This window comes from Xenopus laevis, chromosome 6S, assembly GCF_017654675.1.
Source record: "Xenopus laevis strain J_2021 chromosome 6S, Xenopus_laevis_v10.1, whole genome shotgun sequence".
Classification (NCBI taxonomy): Eukaryota; Metazoa; Chordata; class Amphibia; order Anura; family Pipidae; genus Xenopus; species Xenopus laevis.
The window spans coordinates 26,928,049-26,948,896 of NC_054382.1; the positions used below are offsets into that span (position 1 = coordinate 26,928,049).

At 40.5% G+C, this 20,848-nt stretch overlaps 1 protein-coding gene across 1 annotated transcript; it reads right to left on the reverse strand.

The window, feature by feature from the left end:
- Positions 1–5,490: 5,490 nt before the first annotated feature.
- On the reverse strand, positions 5,491–11,138 carry dlx5.S (distal-less homeobox 5 S homeolog). The gene is made up of 3 exons (XM_018269194.2): positions 10,569–11,138; positions 7,528–7,712; positions 5,491–6,156 (listed from the first exon to the last, which is right to left on the reverse strand). Exons 1-3 carry the CDS (start codon positions 10,951–10,953, stop codon positions 5,833–5,835), a joined length of 894 nt encoding a protein of 297 aa, XP_018124683.1. The 5' UTR covers positions 10,954–11,138; the 3' UTR covers positions 5,491–5,832.
- Between the last annotated feature and the right edge of the window lie 9,710 nt (positions 11,139–20,848).

A 20,848-nucleotide genomic window follows, 5' to 3' on the forward strand; every position in this document is an offset into this window, starting at 1 on the left:
TTATAAGCTAACATCTTATTGGTTGCTATGTGTTACTGCCCCTGGGCAAACGTAATGCCTTTTATTACATGTCTATAAGGTACAGAAATGGTGTCACGAGTTTGTATGTGTCTATATACTGTAAAAGAACATTCCAGGCAAAACATCTGGAAATGTAAGTAAAACAAATGAGAAGTCTATACCCGAGTAGAAAGAACATGTTATCCACCCCCCTGTGCAAATCACAGCTCTATCCCTAGCAATGATTTGTGCTCAGTAGTGATGGGCGAATTTGCTGCGAATTTCCACGTTTCGCTGCCGGCGAATACATTTGCGAAACTGCGGGGGATAGTCACTAGCGAAAAATCCGCCACATAAAAATTGTTGCGCGTCAAAATTATTTAAATGCCCATTGACTTTAATGCATCTTGACAAAATAGGCGCACGTATATAATTTTTACGCCCATTGACTTCAATGCGTTTCACCCATCACTAGTGCTCAGCCCTGGGCATTGCTGCCTCCACATACTAATAATGGTAACATGCTCGATGCTTTTCTTATTGTCATGTATGTGATAGGTGTGCATGGATTTAAACACAAATGCATGTATTTATATTTATATAGTGCTTCTTGTAAATATATAGTGCTGGATGTTAACAGGATCACACTAACAAAAAAAGGAACTACAATTCTAAGCAAAGTTCCAGTATGTATTGGTTTGGGTTGTTACTAGTTGTTTTTCAGATAGATCACCAGAAATAACTACTTTTTCCAATGACTTTCAATTTTCTATGTGTGACTGTTTTTCTAATAATGAATTGTAAAGTGACTTTTTTCACCTTCTGAAGTAGCTCCGGGAAGGGGGGTCGCCGACCCTGCACATTTCTTATCTTTGTCCCTGCTGAGCAGAATCTCTGGGTTTCATTACAGGCAGCTGTTAGAATTGATACAATAGTTGCTAATACTCCAGAGATGCTGCTGAGAAATGGATCAACTAAATGTTGCAAAATTGTAACAGTTTAGAATCCGCACCTGAATTACTGAGCTGCCAGACTCAAACACCAGAGACAGGAACGTTCAACTTTAAAATTAGATTTTGAGAAAAGTAATTGAAAAAAGTCTTTATTTCTGGGGAACAATCTAAACACAACTGAATTTAAAAAAAAAAGTGTTTGGAAGGTCTACCATTATTTGTCAATGTAAACTACAACTGAAGCAATGTTTGGGCATCTCTTCCTATGGAGCTAAAACAATGTAGTACCAGCCAGTTCTCCTCCTGCTCTTTGGATCAGCTTCTGTTACATGGATTCAGGAGTTGGAGAATGTAATCAGCCAGACACATACTGCTTTCAATCACACTTACATTCCCACTGAACATTTTTAATTCATGTATATTGGAAAGTTGTTTGGAAATATATTTTCTTTCATTATGCCACCCCCCAAAAGAAGAACTGCCTTTGGGTGGAGAAACTCTTTCAATACATATACAGAAGCAGATCTCTCATACCAGCAGTCTTATGATTGATGATAGCTCCTGTTTTGGGAGTTGCATGGCATGCAGAATTCCCAGTCAGATGTGAAGCCTTGGATTCTCCCCCAGCTCTCAGCAAGCCACTGGGCAAAACAAGAATCCTTATATATAATGTTCTGATTATGGAATATTATTTAATGAACCACAATGTTCCTCTTTCCCCCTCCTCTCCTGTTGTGAATGCCCGGTGCTTGTTAGAGAGGTCGGCACCTCTCCCACTATTATATTCAGGAACAATACCAAACACTCAATGGCTAGTGTAGCGGGATTAACCCCTGTGTGTTTATTGCATCAGTGATGTAACGTTTTGAGGGCGTGTTGGACGAAGGGGCAAAAAACATGCAGGGGTTAACCCTGCTACATTAGCCATCGAGTGTTTGGTATTATTCTTGAATATTATTTAATGACACATAATGGCACCTTCCCTAAAATACTAGGATGCCGGATTACCAATAGAACATTAGCAATTAGCCCCACTCAGGCCCGACTGGCAATCTGTGGGTTCTGGCAAATGCCAGAGGGACTGCTGTAAGTTGCCATAGACACTCACTATATATTGGGCTAGTAGGAGGCTGTTTGGGCTGCTATGGGGCCTGTTTGGGCCTATGTGTACCTGAAATGCCTGGTGGGCTGGTAGGAGGCTGTTTGGGCCACTGTGTACTTGGAATGGCAGGGCCTATTTTGACTCCCAGTCCAGACCTGGCCCTACTGCTTGAGCTGTGGAAATGAGATTGTCCCAAACTCCGTTGATTACTCTTTACTGTATCAGCTTCCTACATGCAATCTGCAGCCAGGCCCAGTCTGGCAATTTGTAGATTTTTGGCAAATGCCATAGATGTTAACTACTTTTTTGGGGCTGTTGGGGGCTGTTACGAACTACAAGCTGGGAAATACAAGGGTCTTTGGATTTGAGTCTGGACCTGTCTTGCACTTAATAAAGACTTGGCTAACAAATAGCACATGTGTGATTCTTAGTTCTGAACCAATCTCTACCTCTATGCATGAGAGGAATTCACACACTGGCTGGAATGCAGGAAAAACTGGTGCACAGGGACTGCCATTGGGGGTTATTTATAAGCACTGGGCACATTTGCACCTGGGCAGTAACCCATGGCAACCAATGAGATGCTTGCTTTCAGCATTCAACGTGCAGCTGCCTGAAAAAAACTAATCACTGATTTGTTTCTATGGGTTACTGCCCAGGCGAAAGTTTGACTACTGTTTATAAATTAGCCCTAGTGGGGGATATTTATAAGCACTGGGGAAATTTGCACCTGGGCAGTAACCCATAGCAACCAATCAGATGATTGCTTTCAGTGTTCATCCTGCAGCTGCCTGAAAAAAAAACTAATCACTGATTGGTTGCTATGGGTAACTGCCCTGGTGAAAAATTGCCCACTGAATATAAATTAGCCCCCTGGGGCAATCCCTGCGAGGTTTTCTTTTAATTTCTTTTAATCTTTGTTATAAAAGAAAAATCTGTAGGAACAATTTAACTTTAGATCTTTAGGAATTCCAAAATCTTATTTTGTATTATATTTTAAATCATAACCAGAACCAAGAATTACTCTCATTTTAATTTGCAGAAAATGCCATTCCAGTTGCAAAGGGGTTGTTCACCTTTGAGTTTAATTTTAGTATGATATAGAGAGGGATATTCTGAGACAATTTGCAATTGGAGAGGCCTGAATAGAAACAGGAGTAATAAAAAGTAGCAATAAAAATAACTGGTAGCCTTAAAGAGCATTTGTGTTTTAGATGGGGTCAGTGACCCCCATTTGAAAGATGGGAAGAGTCAGAAAAAAAGGCAAATAATTAAAAAACTATAAAAAATAAATAATGAAGACCAATTGAAAAGTTGCTTAGAATTGGTCACCCCTTTAAAAATACATCGATTAAAAATCGAATGCATTAATGGAATGACAATGATATATATATATATCAAATTCGGGAAATGCGGTATATTCCAGGCAAATGTAATTATTTAGACAGAGGATAATGATAATAATCGTGTTATAATTATAATATAAATATCAGTACATGTAACCGATGTGTTTTTTTTATTCCAAGCTAAACCTTGACTTTATTATCGAGCGTTTTTAGCAAAAGTCCAAGCAGGTCAGAACAGAAACTCGACGAGTGAAACCCCCGACCCCCTGTAACCCGCGCCCATAGCTGAATAAAATCACGCACACAATGGGATCAATGGGGATAAAAACCGCACCAAAGAAAAACATAAACACGAAACAAACGAAATGTAAAAGGTACAGTGGAATCCGGCGGCTCCTGGAGGATTTGGGAGTGGGTGTTAATTAAAGCGAGTTCGGGTACTTGCGTTTCTCAGAAGAAAGTAAAAGAAAGCCCCCTAGGGGCGAGACGGGGCACTGCAGGCACCACTGTTACAGGCAAGAACAAAGCTGCAGACAGAGAGGGGAGGGGTCGCAGACACACGGGAGATAAAAGAGTGGAGACAGGTAACTGTGCCTGAGGCGCTGAGCTGATGTTGCTGTGTCTCTACTAACCCGTGAGTCTAGATTGTATACCCATGAGCTCCTATACTTGCCCACGTCTCCCTATTATCCTGTATCTATATGCTGTTCCCTGTGTCTCCTTGGCTCTCTTTGCGCACACTTTAGCGCTAACTCCCAAAGGTCTTCACCTCATAGCCTGACCTTAGCGCTATTATGCGCCTACCCTGTGCCAGCTACAGCTCAGACAGCATGGAGAGAGTTAAAAATACCTTCCAGTCGATACATATACCCCATACATTAGATTGTAAGCTCTTTTGCACAGGGCCTTCCTCACCTTTTGTACCGATATTGGTTGTGTTGTAAGTAACGCCATGTGTTCTATGCATATAATTCATGTGACTAAGTTGTATAAACACTATATAAATACATGTTAATAATAATAGTAAATACATAAGAACTCATTGATAAAAGCAAATTCTTGCAGCTTGGAGCTGGCATCGCTTTTATATTAACTGATCCCAATAGATTGCAGCCCCCTCCCCACCCATTACACAAAAGTGCTGTGAGTCTCTGTCCCAATACCCAGTCTGTGTACAGTCCAAACAGTTGCCTTTCTCCTTTTCTTTCATCTATAGCAATTAGCATCCATAGCAATAGTCAGTGCAACATTAGAGGGGCACCCATTAACCCATAAACAAAACATACAGGCAAACAAAGGGGCTACCTGCCTGTAACTGTACCACACATTTCCTAAATATAATGATGGAGATTATATATCCATATAAATGGTGCCTAGTGACGTCATCAGTTATAATCGGTGCTTTGGTATGTTATCATTGAAATTTAGATATGACAATAAGGGGGGCACCCATTCCCATATACAAAACATACAGGCAAACAAAGGGGCTACCTGCCTGTAACTGTACCACACATTTCCTAAATATAATGATGGAGATTATATATCCATATAAATGGTGCCTAGTGACGTCATCAATTATAATCGGTGCTTTGGTATGTTATCATTGAAATTTAAATATGACAATTAGGAGGGGCACCCATTCCAATAAACAAAACACACAGGCAAACAAAGGGGCTACCTGCCTGTAACTGTACCACACATTTCCTAAATAAAATGATGGAGATTATATCTCCATATAAATGGTGCCTAGTGATGTTATCATCAATTATAATCAGTGCTTTGGTATGATATCATTGAAATTTAGATATGACAATAATGATACAAAACACACAGGCAAACAAAGGGGCTACCTGCCTGTACCTGTACCACACATTTCCTAAATAAAATGATGGAGATTATATTTCCAATATAAATAGTGATGTCATCAATTATAATCGGTGCTTTGGTATGCTACCATGAAACTCAGGTATGACAATAAGAAATGTACCCCGAATTCTATGGCAGGGAGAAAGACATTTACCAGCGTTGCAGTTAATCTGGCATCAATCTATTTGCGCAATTAAAAAAAAAAAAAAAAAAGTGTAAAATATTTTTTTTCCTGGTCGAAATAATTTTATTTATCCAGAATATACAGTTTAATTCCTCTATCTACATGTATTTACACGGTTAAAATAAACATTGGAAAAAAAGGTCTCTGGGAGAAAAAAATGAGGTCATAGATTCAAGGCACCATTGAGATAGTGTCCCCAGTTGCGCAATGACAATCTGTATAAAAAACACTCCTTTGAAATGCAATAAGTTACATGCAACAAACTTTACACAATATACTTTGCCTTTAAAAAAAATCCATCTTATGCATTGGTTTGTATGACTCCTTAACAATGGGAAAAAAATGATAGTCCAAAAAAAAAAAAAAAAAGCCAAAAGGCTTTTAATAGAGAGTCCCTGATGCCAAGGCCAAGGGGTGCTGTAAAGAGGCATGGTTCTGCAGGTTCTGCAGGTGGCTGCCTGTAGAGTACCACACGCTGGGGTTCTCCAGATAGGAGGATGCAGGGGAGCTGCTGGAGGGCTGGGAATGTACATGGGGGAGATGACTGAGTGATCTTGAGGATCCTTGGGGTTCCCAAACCACTGGAGACTGGGGAGAATTACACGCCATGGGGTCACTGGAGCTGGGGCTGTGTTCTGGGGGCAGCTCTCCGTTCTTCATGATTTTCTTCAGCTTGGATCTTTTATTCTGAAACCATATTTTGACCTAAAGTGAGCAATAATAATAATAATAATTAGAATACATTCTCAGAGGAAACGATTAATCATCACCAGGGAAACGAATAATACTGATCAGGTTCCAATCAAATACGCGCAAAATACGCGTCTTTCCCCTTAAATGATATACATCCCGAACAGTTGCCTTTAAAGGTATTCACAGCTTTGAACATTGACACACAGCTGCTGGGCAAGAAGATATTTCCCCATTATCAATATGGGAGAGCTTTGCATTTGTACATATAGAAAATGGGAGAGATATAAATTGGGCCTCTGTTGTTGTGCCATGGGCAACAAGACAACGACCATGAAATAGTTCTATGTGGATCTTCTTGATAATGGTTGTATTTCAGCTGTGTAACATACAATTGCTCTATTTCCTAGATCAGCAATGAGCCTTTTGTTTTTCATTTCGTAGAACCAGATCAGAGATGTTGCAACTGCTCTAACTACTTGCCCTATACTGATTTTATACCATTGTTTTTAATATAATCCGCTGTACAAAACAGAGTAGGAGCAGGACTGAGAGCAAAAGCAGCACAGCACTGGCCCTCTCAGTGCACAATCCCAAATAGAATTCGTTTCTCATCTACTTTCGTTTCGTTTTCAGACCATCTGAAAACCCAGACAATCCATCAACTAGTCCAGGGATTGGAATATTTGGGCCACAGAGAAATCCCAATCCCTGATCCATGTGTCCTTTATTCCCCCCCCCTCCCCATTACATGAGATTCTGGCGTTTATAGTGTTAAGGACAATTTCTGACCCTTTTTACAGAATGTCCGTATTATTACAAATTTCTTAATTATACAAAGCAAAGGGCCTATATCAAGCAGTATAGTAAAATGCTTATTTAATAACTAATTAGCTAGGAATGAAATATAAATGTTATATCTGTGTGTGTATAAAATACATACATATATACACACAGATATATACAGTAAAACTTCAATTTTACATCCCCTGATTTTAACTCACTTTACATTGTGTTTTTGTGGTCCCACCTATATATTAATCATAATACATTTCCCTGATATTCCATTTTCCTGGATTTTACATGATTTTATCCTTGTCCCTTGAAAAACGTAAAAATGGGTCCTACTGCATACACCATAGACAGAGGATCACTTTCAATATATATATATATATATATATATATTTTTTTTTTTTTTAATAAATTGAACATTTTGGTCACCAAATCCCCAGGCAGTGACAAAGGAGACGTATTACACAGAAGCTACAGATCCATGGCGCAATCCACCACACACAAATACATAAGTAGTGTGTAACTACAACTAAATAAATTAGCTCTGTCTAGTGGGAGTGGAATAGGCCTGGGAGCCGAATACAAGGGACCTACCTGTGTTTGCGTTAGTCCCAGCGATGCCGCCAGTTCCGCGCGTTCCGGCAGCGCTAAATACTGCGTCTTCTGGAAGCGCCTCTGAAGCGCGGCGAGCTGAAAGCTGGAGTAGATGGTGCGCGGCTTTCGGATTTTCTTTGGTTTCCCATTCACCATTCTCACCTCGGGCTCTGATACTTCTTTTTCTAGGGAAGAGAAACACCACCTTTCAATGTCAGCTACATCGGACTCGATTTGTCATTTAAATCAATCTCTATCTATCTATCTATCTATCTATCTATCTATCTATCTATCTATCTATCTATCTATCTATCTATCTACTGTATCTATCTATCTATCTATCTATCTATCTATCTATCTATCTATCTATCTATCTATCTATCTATCTATCTATCTATCTATCTATCTATCTATCTATCTATTATTTATCTATCTATTTTCTCTCTCTCTCTCTCTCTCTCTCTCTCTATACACATATATATCTATCTATCATCTATCTATGTATCTCTCTCTTTCTCTATCATCTCTCTATCTCTCATGTATCTATCCTTTATCAAACTCTGAATCGCACAAACATACATAAAACCTGTGTGTGCCAATGTACATCAATATTTATAAAATAGCAAAGATTAGCGCCTATATCTATATTATACTATTAGCAGAAATGCAGGAAAGTCAAACAGGCGATTGCCCGCTCGCCCCCCCCCCCCCCCGTGGTTAGTGATGTTCGTGTGTTATAGGGCTGGATCTCATTCTCTACCCCTTCGCCCAAGCGGAATCGCATGCGATCAGAGCAGATTCGCAGACGTTGCGGTCAGTGTGGTCAGTGCTGAGGCACCAGACGGAGCAGTGTATACAGGGAGGGAGCGACCAACCCAGACAGAGCTCAAAGTGGCACAAGAAGGAGTTGAAAGGCCAGAAGGAAGGCTGCCCTGTCATTTGGTCGCTCTGCGGTTACTTTGGTCAGCGCAGACAGAGACAGTGGTCCCCCCATAGAACTAGAGGAATGGTTTGCTCCTATGTGTCTGCCACTGACACCCTCCCCCCCACACACACAATCACCCAGTCTGTCCCGAACACCAGAGAAACATAAATGCGCCCACAAATACTCCCCAAAATATAACAACAAAAACAGAAACTGGGATTAAACGGAATCCCCACCCAAAAAAACTATTTCTTACCATAATAAAGGCAAGTGCGACTCTCATGTTCAGCACTTACATTAATCACCATTTCCAATGGTTTAGAAATGATTTGTAAATGTCTTTTTTTTTTTATATAAATAGCTTTGAAACACCGCTGCCAGCTGATACTGTCTGATGTACAGAGGGATATTCTGAGACCATTTGCAATTTTTTTTTATTTTTTTATTATTTGTTGCTTTTGAGTTACAGTAAAAAACCCCCATTTTACATTTTTCAAGGGAAATTTATTAGGCATAATATATATATAATATATAGGCGAAACTACAAAACAATGGTGTACAATGAGGGAAAAATATAAAATCAGGGAAATTTATTAGGCATAATATATATAGAGAGGCGAGACTACAAAAAAATGTGTATAATGCAGAAAAATATAAAATCAGGGAAATTTATTGTGCATAATTTATATAGGCGAGACTACAAAAAAATGATGTAAAATGAGGGGAAAAACCTAAAATCAGGGGATGTAAAATTGAGGGTTCACTGTATTTAGCTTTTTATTCAGCATCTCTACAGTTTGCAATTTCAGCAATCTGGTTACTAGGGTCCAATTGTTCCTAGTAACCATGCATTGATTTGAATAAGAGACTTGAATATGAATAGGAGAGGGACTAGTAATAAGAAGTAACAAAAATGTGTAGCCTTACAGGACTTTTGTTTTTAGATGGGGTCAGTGACCCCCATTTGAAAACTGGAACATGGCAGGAAAAAATAAGCAAATAACTAAAAACTATATAAAAATAAAGAATGACATCCAATTGTAAAATGAATTATAATTGGCCATTGTATAACATGATAAACGTTAACCAGCCCTGCTACATTGTTGCAAGAGTCGCAACTAGAGCACATACTATAGACATTGCTTTTTTGTAGCAATTACATTTACAGATAACCTTAAACCCAATGTCATTTTTAAACGAATTGAAAATGACATTTACTTTTCCTAAGCAAAAAAAAAGTTTTTGGGTGAGGCCCGGTAAAGTGAACAGACCATATACTCGAAAGGATGAACTCCAGGGCCGAAACATTAAAACAAAACCCCACAGTGTATCGATGTCAGTGGGGCATGAGCAGCAGTTCAGGCAAAGGAAAAAAGCAGTTCAAACCCCAAGTACAATTTGGCATCAATTAAAATATGAATCAAACAAAACCTAATAATACCGGGGACTGGCGCTAGACAAACACCTTGAAGTCTGGTTAGAAAGTGGGGTTCACTCCTTCCATAACCACAACGCTGTACCCCTATTAATACGCGATTATTTCCTATCCCAGCAGCCGCCATGTCTGACTCCGATGCCACCCGCTGGGCCTCAGAATTGACAGCAACTAAATCCCTTTCCACTTGAGGCACAGAACACCTGAGCGATATAAACACACAGTCATCTATAGTATTAGCCACTCGCGCTTGGTTGGGCTGGAGGCGCTAAAGTCGCAGCGAGTTCGTCGCGGGTCTCATTTCAGATACCTTATAAACGGGCGACAACTAGATAATGGGGAGGGAAGGGAGGGACTGAAAGCTTAATCTTTCCAAACAAAATATCAAAAGGACAGCGTGTTAATGTTATAACCGTATTATCTGCCCTGACGCTGTTGCTGTTGTATTTCGGGTTTGTTTGTTTTGCGCGCAGCTGGAATCTCCCTGCGGTTTGTTATGGTGCGGGCTGGTGGCGCCTCAGTTCTAAAGGGAAGCGGCAGAGACTTGGTTTTAGGCCGGGGACCACAGCTAGAAATAGCTACCAAGCCACACACAGGGGGATTCATGCCAGCCCGCTACTGCCACATTAACCCATCCGACCCCAGCTGTTTCAGTCGCATTAAATCTGTCGCAGCATTTACCTGTGTGGCTGCTGGGGGGCTGCACCCTGTTATACGCTCCGCTGTACTGGTGGTGAGGATGGTAAGGGCTTCCATAGCCATAGTCGCTGTATGCTTTGCCAGGGTAGTTTGCAGCTGCTCCATTCATGCCATGGTACTGGTACTGATAAGCATTCAGGGCTTTTCCATAAGTGGCCGAAGTGGGCGAACAGTAGCCATGGTGAGGGTGGCCAGCGGCGGCTCCCCCGGGGCTGTAGTAGCCAGAGTCGGTGGCCGTGGATTCTGGCAGGGTCGGGGAGTCCTGGGACGGGTGGTGCATCATACTCTGGAACTCACTGGCTCGGATACTGGAGACTCTCCGCTCATAGACTCCTGTCATGCTCTGGGGGCTGCGATCTGGCTGCATTGGGGGGTCGCCGGGAAGCTGCTCAGACGGCCATGCTGCTCCTGCTGCTGCAACTGCTGCGACTGACACTGAAATAGTGAGAGACTGAGAAGGTTCCTGAGTGATCAGAGCAGCAGGAGGAGGAGAAGAGAGAGAGAGAGAGGAGGAGGCCGGGCGCACTGTGCTGGATGGGGCTGACTGGAGGTTTGGTTAAATGCACAATTGCGCTATTACGCACAGCAGGGAGGATCCATTCTCAGGAAGGCTGGTGCCATTGGTCAGGCGCAGCGCAAGCGACAACTACACCCCAACCCGTTCAACTCGTTCAGAAAAACAACAGCTGAACTACAACAACAGCCTCCTGCTCCCCTCCCCTGAGAAATTATCATTCACTCTGGAGCACCCACTATCGCAACTGGCGACACTTTGCGACGAATACGCAAATTATAATAATCACTCATTATCCTAGAGCTCCAGCGCTTATTCATTATTAGAAAGCCAATTGCTCACAGAGATGGGCAGTTCTCACGCGGCGAGTCGGCGACCCCGGTACTACTTTAAATGCTGAGATGAACTAAATAAGATATTCGTTAATGACAGAAATAAATGGAGACTTTACGTTTTTGTTTATAATGCCACAACCACCACCAGATTTTATATCCAACAACATTTTGTGTCTGATCAGAGACAGATAAGGGAGACAGGGGAGATCGCAAGAGATCTGGAGCGACATTGGTCGGGCGACCATTATAATCTCCAATTGCTCCCCAATTGGCCTTTATTTAGTGATACACAAATATAATCAGTGTTAAGGGTTATTAAACCGACATATCAGTCGATCTCCAATCTCCAAATGAGTTAATGGGGTAATGGAGAAGGAAACTTCGCCCCCTCCCTGGAAAAAAAAAAGACAGAAGAATTCTCATCCGTACAGATCTATGTGACAATTCATTACCATCCCCAGATGCTGTTATGTGAATGCGCAGACACATTTACATAAGATAATCGCATGCAACTTCTTATCTTTTATCTGCCTATTCAGTCTGCTGCCTGCAGGTAATGGGGGAGACGAGCTGAGCAGCCACACAGAGCAGGGCCACTAACATTCTGCACTGATAGGAATATATACAATTGTTACAATTAAACTGATTAATTAAGTAGATTCATTACCCAAGGAAACGTTTTTTCTTTTCTCAAGCGATGTACCCTGTACCCTGTGGCTAGACATTTTCCCTTTATTTTAACATCACCATATCTTTGTGTTACTAGTGTATATAGTGATATATAAACATTTGGGGCTCATAAACACTGGGCAAATTTGCATCTGGGCAGTAACCCATAGCAACCAATCAGTGATTAGATTTTTTTTCAGCCAGCTGCAAGGTAGACACTGAAAACAATCATCTGATTGGTTGTCATTGGTTACTGCCCAGGTGCAAATTTGCCCACTGTTTATAAATAACCCCCATTCAGGTCTGGACTGAGAATTAAAATAGGCCCTGGCATTTCAGGTACACAGAGGCCCAATCAGCCCCCACCAGCCCACTAAATACTGACTTTCTATGGCACCTTATAGCAGCCCCTCTGGCATTTGCCAGAACTCACAGATTGCCAGTCCGGACCTGCCCCCATTGTGTCAGAGGAAACCTCTTCCAGCCCAAAACGTTACACAACCCCCTTAAAGGAGTGGTTAATCTTTATGGTAACTTTTAATATATCATAGAATGGCTAATTCTAAACAACTACGATTTCTTTTTTTTATAGCTTTATCATTATTTGCCTTTTTGTTCTGGCTCTTTGCAGCTTTCAAATGGGGGTCGTTGACAAATGCTCTGTAAAGCTACAAATGTTTTGTTATTGTTACTTTTTATTACTCATCTCTCTATTCAGGGCCTCTCCTATTCATATTCCAGTCTCTTATTCAAATCAATGCATGGTTGCTAGGGGAATTTGGACCCTAGTTATCGGATTGGTTAAGATGCAAATTGGAGAGCTGCTGAATAAAAAGCTAAATAACTCAAAATCCTTAAATAATAAAAAATGAAAACCAATTGCAAATTGTCTCAGAATATCCCTCTCTACATCATACTAAAAGTTATCTCAAAGGTAAACAACCCCTTTAACAGCGCTCAATGCTTTGTTGGGACTTAATCTAGGACTAAGTAAGTAGGTAAGTGAGTAAGTGCCCAGTTAGGCACAAAACTAGTTAGGCTTCTTGTATGTTCTAATAAAAGTCTTTTTGTTTTATTAAAACCTGAGCAATGGACTTACTAGCAAATGTATCTCACCGTACTTTGAATTTTGAATTCTACTTAATCTAGGACTCCTGCATTTCTTTATTATTATGATTATTATTCCTTTCTTAAGCAAACAATAAATATTGTAGGCATCTTGGTGTTGAAGTAGAGTGCATAAATATAACTCAGTACTGCTCAATTATATTCCTTTGGCCATGTGGTACTGAGGAAAGAGAATATATATATATATTTTTTTTTCAATATATATATATATATATTTATAGTGTGAAAGCTGCACTCGCTTAGAGCTGGGTGCCTATATATATATGTATGTGTGTGTATATGATAATGGTCCCAATGATGGGCAAAATTTTGGACACAAATGGTATGTGAATAAAGATTTTTTTTCCCTATCCACAACGTACTGGTCCTATATGCAAAATCGTATACACACACAAAATAAATAAATAAATAAATAAATAATATATATATATATATATATATATATATATATATATATATATATATATATATATATGATACATATATAATACATTTTTTATAAAAATGGTTTGGTCTATATATATATATATATATATATATATATATATATATATATATATATATATATATATATACATATATACTGGAGATGATTCAATAAAAAAATGTATCGTTGGTTGGAATATATAAATCCCCAAATTTCATGACATAGAGGGAAAAAAAGCAGCAACTCCAGGGCAATACAAATATATTTATAGATTTTTATCTACTTTTCTACAAAACAAACACAAAGAAACAATGGGCGGTTTTGTCGATTCCAATAAAGTGTAAAAGTGAGTGTGAGCTCTAAAGGCAACGGTACTGGTTGCTCAGCACTTGTCAGTCTGTGTAATGGGGCACACTATGCCCAGCTATGCATATTTGCTCCACCACAATAAAGGTGGCCATAGACACACAGATCCTATTGTACGAATCAAGGATTCGTACGATTTTCGGATCTTGTGTGGCGTGTGCTGACATCTTTCGTCTGGCAGAGATCGGTCGTTTGGTCGATCGGTCAGGTTTGATTTTGACCCGAGCGATCCCGCCGGAGCCCACGGCACATCGTAATCGGATTGTTCCGCCATAGCCGAACAATCAGATTACACCCGATATAGCCATGTTTGTTTATGGCATATCGGGGAAAGATCTGCTTGTTTGGCAACATCGCCAAACGAGTGGATCTTTGCATCTATGGTCACCTTAATTATTATTTAATCAGAAAAACCTCTCTCTCTCTTGTGTCGGACAATGTGTAGGTCATTGTCCCCTCCCCCCCTTCGAGTCCAGGATGCAGAATGGCGCGTAGACTGGCAAGGACTGGGCTCCGGACACGTATCCTACAGTGCGAGCACCTGGGCGATATTCTCCTGCTGCACATACGCACCATCTCTGTAGCGAGAGCGCCACCTAGTGGAGATAATGCTTCTCAGGCTTCCACAATTCTAATGTTTACCTATTACAAAAGCACAATCGTTTGCGATGTCAGGGGCGCTGCAACTGATACCACAGATAAATATAGCAGCAACAGCAGCAGCAGCAGCAATAATAATACAATTATGATGATTATTATACTATAGGTATTTGGTGCATCTCTAACTGAAACAGCTAAGAAAGATGGTGTAGCTTTTCCTACCCATGTGAAAACATGCAGAAAAATCCATGTCTGGTGCACGCAATAAAAAAATGTTTTCTGCAGACACTTTTGCATATCTTGGATATGGTGCCCTTGTCTAGAATAGCCCCTGCCATGGTTACACAGTATTATGCCTGCCAAGGCCAATGCAATGCAATGGCAGTAGGAAGGATGCTCTAGAGAAAGTACCCAAGTCCAGTGCAATTTTTAAGGAATACACACAAGCCTGGACTCTATTGTGCCAATATGGGCTTTATTCTGTGTCTCTCAACTACCATTACCAGTGTCGGACTGGACCACAGGGTGAAAACTCCCGGTGGGCCCAGGTGCCAGTGGGCCCTTTTGCTTCTAACTATTTTCATGGTCATTCCTTATTTCTTTATGGGAAAAAAAATAGGCTTAATAATTGAAGAACATAGTAATTAGATATAAAAGACTAGGAGAATAAAGAGGTTGAGTGAGGAGAGGAGGAATAATAGTTTAGAAAGTGGGCCCACAGTCTAAGGTTCTCTGGTGAGCCGCTGGCATCCCAGTCCGACACTGACCACCTTCCAGTACTTCCCAAGTCTTTTCTAGTGAGCAAATATTAAATCCTGATCTCTCAGCTTTAAGGGGCATGTTTTTCAAATGCCAGACAAGTGTCCACAATTTGACAGAAGAGAACTCCACAGCTCTAGTCTAGTTTACTGGGGTGATTTTTTATCTGCTGCAGCCATTTATATTGGATTCATTTAATGACAATAAGAAGCAATAGGCACGACTGGATCCTTCATCGCACACTTACTCTGATAGTTCTGCTTATACATTTTGCAAATTTATTGTCTAATCACTTATGTATTCAAAGGGAAAATGTATCAGGATGTAAGTGGCAAATATCCAGTGGTCAATACATAGATGTGGTTGCACTACAGTTCACAGTATCCCCCAGGGCCATCATTAGAAATCATGGGGCCCCGCACAACAATATTTTCCTGGGCCCCAACCACACTGGTGCCCAAGCCCCGCCCCAGATCCCGCCCACTCCACATTACAGTTATAAGCTTTTTTTTAATTACAGAAACATCTGTTATTTGGAAACCCCCAGGTATTCTGGATAACTGGTCCCATACCTGTACTATTCTATTTTTCTATTTCTAGCTAAATAAATTACAAATAACAGTTACCAGGCCCTATAAAGTGCCGCCTAAAGCAACTTCCTCATCTTACATTATGGCACTAGCAACTGCATTTCATTAGTACTGTCCTGTCATCTTTAATTCCCTTACATACAAATGTGCCATTTATCTAAACAGCCTATTCAAGTCTAAGGGGGAGATTCCAGATACCGCTAAGCCCCTTTATTGTGCCATATACAGTATAACCAAGAGATCTGACTGATCCAGATTAACAGAACTCGATTGTCAGCTCTTATTACAGCTAAACAGATGAGCAGAATTCAAAATTGGGTGAGACCCACTACTAGTGAAGCAGTAGCCCAAGTATTGTTAAGTTTTAAAAAGTATTTACTAGGACATAGATAAGCCTAAACGGACAAACAGGCAGCCAATAGAGGCCCACGAGATACTTCATACACCATACTACTAACACTCTGTGGGGCTCATTTATAAACTTTACGCAGTGTAGAATAATTCATGCTGTGAACATGTTAGCTCTGTGTGTTTAATGTGCAAACATAGTTGCACATTTTTATTTGTGCTGCAATTATCCTTAAGAGCTTTTTAAATATGGCAAAATTGCAAATTGTGAATATTTATGTGCACACTTTGCTGTCAAGTTACTCCACAAGCTTGGTGGCAGTAAAATTATTTGCTCAACAGTTTTTCCAAATTGTGAATTTATATTTGTGAAATTACCTGCAACACTGAACAAATGCCATGATCATTGGCCACTCTTAGGCAACCACAAGAAAGCATCCAAATTGCTGGATACCGTGCATCTAAGACTAAAACAGCTAGAGACATTTACTAGTGAGCCTTCCCCAGGTCTGACACTGGAAATGGACCCTGGTATTTCAAGTACACAGAGTCCCAAACAGCCCCCATAGGCCCAATAATGTAAATTTTGCTATTGTGTCTTACAGCAGCCCCTCTGCCATTTGCCAGAAACTACAAATTTCCTAGTGGTTAGACTTAATCATTCAAGGAGAAGGAAAGCTAGCGAAGCAGTTTATTGCCAGTAGATTAGCTACAATAGTGAAAGCTATAACACTATATTTAATTTGCAGAATGTTTTACCATACCCGAGTAAACAGCTCTAGAAGCACTCTCTGTTTGTTTAGGATAGCAGCTGCCATATTAGCTTGGTGTGGCATCACTTCCTGCCTGAGTTTCCCTGCTCATTTGTAGCCCTGAGCTCAGGATACAGCAGGGAGGGGAGGAGGAAGGGGTAAAGGGGAGGAGGGAGAAAGGAGCAAACTGAGCATGCTCAAGCCCTAGCCCTGGAGCTTTATGCTGAAAACAGGAAGTCTGATACACAAGCCCATATGAACACAATAGAAGCAAAGAAATGTTGTGTTTCTTTTGACAGAGGACTCAGAGCAGCATTACTTTGAGGGTTTACTGGTGTATTTATATAGACCTTTCTGATAAAGCTTACTTAATTTTAGCCTTTCCTTCTCCTTTAAGTATGGCCTAGACATTCCTGTATTCATGGAAGAAGCTTCAAAAACCATGGCAACTCCAATAGCCTGCACGTAGACTACATAAGGGAAAACACATAAGGAAAATAAAGATTGTTTAAAAAATAGGATCTGCTCTGAATTATAGCAAGGTCGTCTCCCATAGACTCCACTTTAATCAAAAAATGAAATTGTGTAATTATACTTGATCCCAACTAAGATATAATTAATTGTCAATGAAGGTAAACAATACCATTGGGTTTAATTAATGTTTAAATAATTTTTTTTTTAGTAGACTTAAGGTAATAACAGAAATATGCCTTATCCAGAAAACTCCAGGTGTGATTGGCTTCTGGCTTTTTCTTTTTTCTCGTGGTTGCGCATGCACAGTAGCACGAAAAGCCAACCTTTAATGAAAAAGTCGGCTGTTAAGTTCTACTGCACATGCGGCTGTCCGGGGAAATTTGAGGATATAAGAAGTCTGAAGACGACCGCTCTTTGGTGCATGTTGGAAGAATCCCAGGTCACTGCAGTTTTCTCCTAATAGGAGCACCGGCTCGGGGGTTTCAGGTAAGTACATGCAATCAATTGGGGGTGCCTAACTTTTGGCACCCCCAAGTAAAAAGACCTTCTTTTTTAAGCAATTTAATCTGATGTTCTTAAATGATTTCCTTTTTTTGTGTAATAATAAAACAGTACTTGATGGTAAACTAAGCTGCGTGAATCCACAATGATGAGCACATAAAGTGCATAATAGTGGAACATTAATGTTATTCATTAATTAATATAAAGTATCATGACTATGAATGATTTAGGAATAGTTTTAGCAAGCAAGTCTGACGTGGATAAATCATGCCTGATAAAGTACCTTACACATTGCTCCTTACGTGATACCAGAAGGGCGATGTCCTTCCCTCTTACACTAAGCCCTGATCATGCTGCACAAGTGCCTAACTGGTTCTGCCATTTCTCTATCTTTACTCAGATCTGGAAGGATTCATGAGTAATATGTCAAATGGAAGACAGACAGGAAAAGAAGAAAGAGAAGCACAAAACCCTTGTATTTGTCTGTAAGGCCCTAAGCTGCTGTCTCTGGAAAGTATGATAAACTAGAAAGTAGTTTTATATAGAGATTTTAAATGACATTGGAGCGGCTCCATCCTGATCTGTCTCTAATCTCAGCATTAGCCCTTTGATGCTGGCCATAGATGCAAAGATCCGATCGTTCGAATCCTCAAATGATCCGACTTCCCCATCTCCCGACCTGCCACTAACCATTCAGATCAAATAAAGTAGTAAAAGAACAGATCAGCCGATGTTCTGCCCCTGACAGCAATCGTACGAAAGTTGGTGACCGTCTCCCACTGAAAATCGTCAGATCGGCAATACACGCAGAGATATTATCAGCAGCCGACAGAAATCTTTTAACCTGTCTGATCGACCAAACGGCTGATCTCCTTGGGACGAAAAATGTCGAGACTCTCCACACACGGTCTGAAAATGGTACGAATCCTCAATTTGTACGATCGGATCTTTGCGTCTATGGCCAGCTTTAGACATTCGATCCCATGTGGCTGTCATGATACAAGAATCCTGAGAGCCAGGTACATCAGGATGGATATTACAGCCATTACTATACTTACGTTCAACTGGAATATATGCAATTACTCTTTATCTATGAGGCTTGGAGGTTTCAGCAACTATACAACTACTCAAATCTCCGCAGAACTTTGCTGGAACTCTAAGGCTAGGGTGACACAGGGGCAGAAAAATGCTATCCAAAATCCACTGATTTCTGGCCTATAGCAGACAGTGGCCTCCTTTATCTTCCACACTCAGGGGCAAACTTACTAAAGGGCAAAGTAACTAACGCTGGCGAAAATTCGCCTCTGTGATGTCATTTTGGGACTTCACAGATTTACTAATTTGCTAGCGAGGGAGATAGACTGTAGCGCTACTTCGCACTCTAACGCTAGGCGAATTTTCGCTCTGGCGAATGGATGTAACTACGCAAATTCAATAAGATGTGGATTTTAATGAATTTACCTCTTGCGCCAGACTTGCCTTCGCCACCTCAGACCAGGCGAAGTGCAATAGAATAGATAAGAGTTCCTCAAAAAAAATTTGAAAATTTTTCTAAGTCCCAAAAAACGCTGGCTACTTTTCAGTTTTTCAGGGTGACAGGCTGCAAAATATCGTACATTTTTTTAGGGTACCCAGCTTCCACCCCTACATTTCCTTACATATGGCAAATAAACTATACAGTGGGCTCATGTGTAGGGCATTATAACAACTTTATTTAATTAAGGTTCCCTGGGCTTGTGTAATGTAATGTATTTGCTGCAACATATACATCCATTCAACTTTAACTTCCCGCCGTATGCAAATTAGCCAACGCTTGCGCAACTTCGCTTTGCTTGTCGAATTAACACTAGCGAAACTTCGCCATTGTTCGGCGCCCTGGACGCAACTTCGTATTTTAGTGAATTAGCGTTGTCCTGGCGAAGTGTGGCGATGTGAGCGAAGCCGTCGCTGGCGAATTTCCAGAGGTTACTGAGTTTGCTCCTCAGTGTTTTTTGGTGAAAAAGCAAGTCTCTGCATGTTGAACTGGATAAAAAGAGAGAGGATGTTACTGCCTGCGGTAGGGCAGAAATCAGCCTGCGGATTTTGGATAACATTTTTCTGCCCTCGTGTGGCCCTAGCCTAGGGGTTTACTATTCCTATGTTAGACAGTAATAAACATGCCTAGTAGTATATATTGGAAATGTTATTCTACTGTGCATAAGCAGTATGGGAAGAAACCAAAGATGGAAGTAAGATGCTCCTTGGCATATACGCTGGCCGGCATGTGAAATTGAAGCACCGGCCGATAGTTCAAGATTAAATATTGGATTCACTGGGAGTTTCAGATCTGGTGACCAACACAGTAAAGGTAAAAGAAAAAAAGTCAGCCTTCTTTGCAAATACCTCTGCCAGGGATATCCTTTACTAGTAGGGTCACCACCTGTGTCTGGCAGTTGCCTGATATTTTACATATTTTAGCCAGTCTACTGTTCCAGAGAGTTTTAAAGCTGCAATTATTATCCAGGTGGCAAGCTGTGTCAAGCTTAAAGGAACAGTAACACAAAAAAATGAATGACAATATCATGTAGTGTTGCCCAGGCCCCCAAAGTTACACCACTGTTTAAAATACTACCAGTTTATGAGTAAAAATAATGCTACCCCTTTCATTGTTTTATGCAACCTGACTGTTTGAAAAACATTTTTTTTATCAAGGATCAAATATTTTTTCCAAAAGAAAAAGCTCCCCACCTATAACCTGGCAAGCTTTTTTATGTATTTTTATGTATTTATAAATAAAAAAAAACAAGCCACAAATCTCTC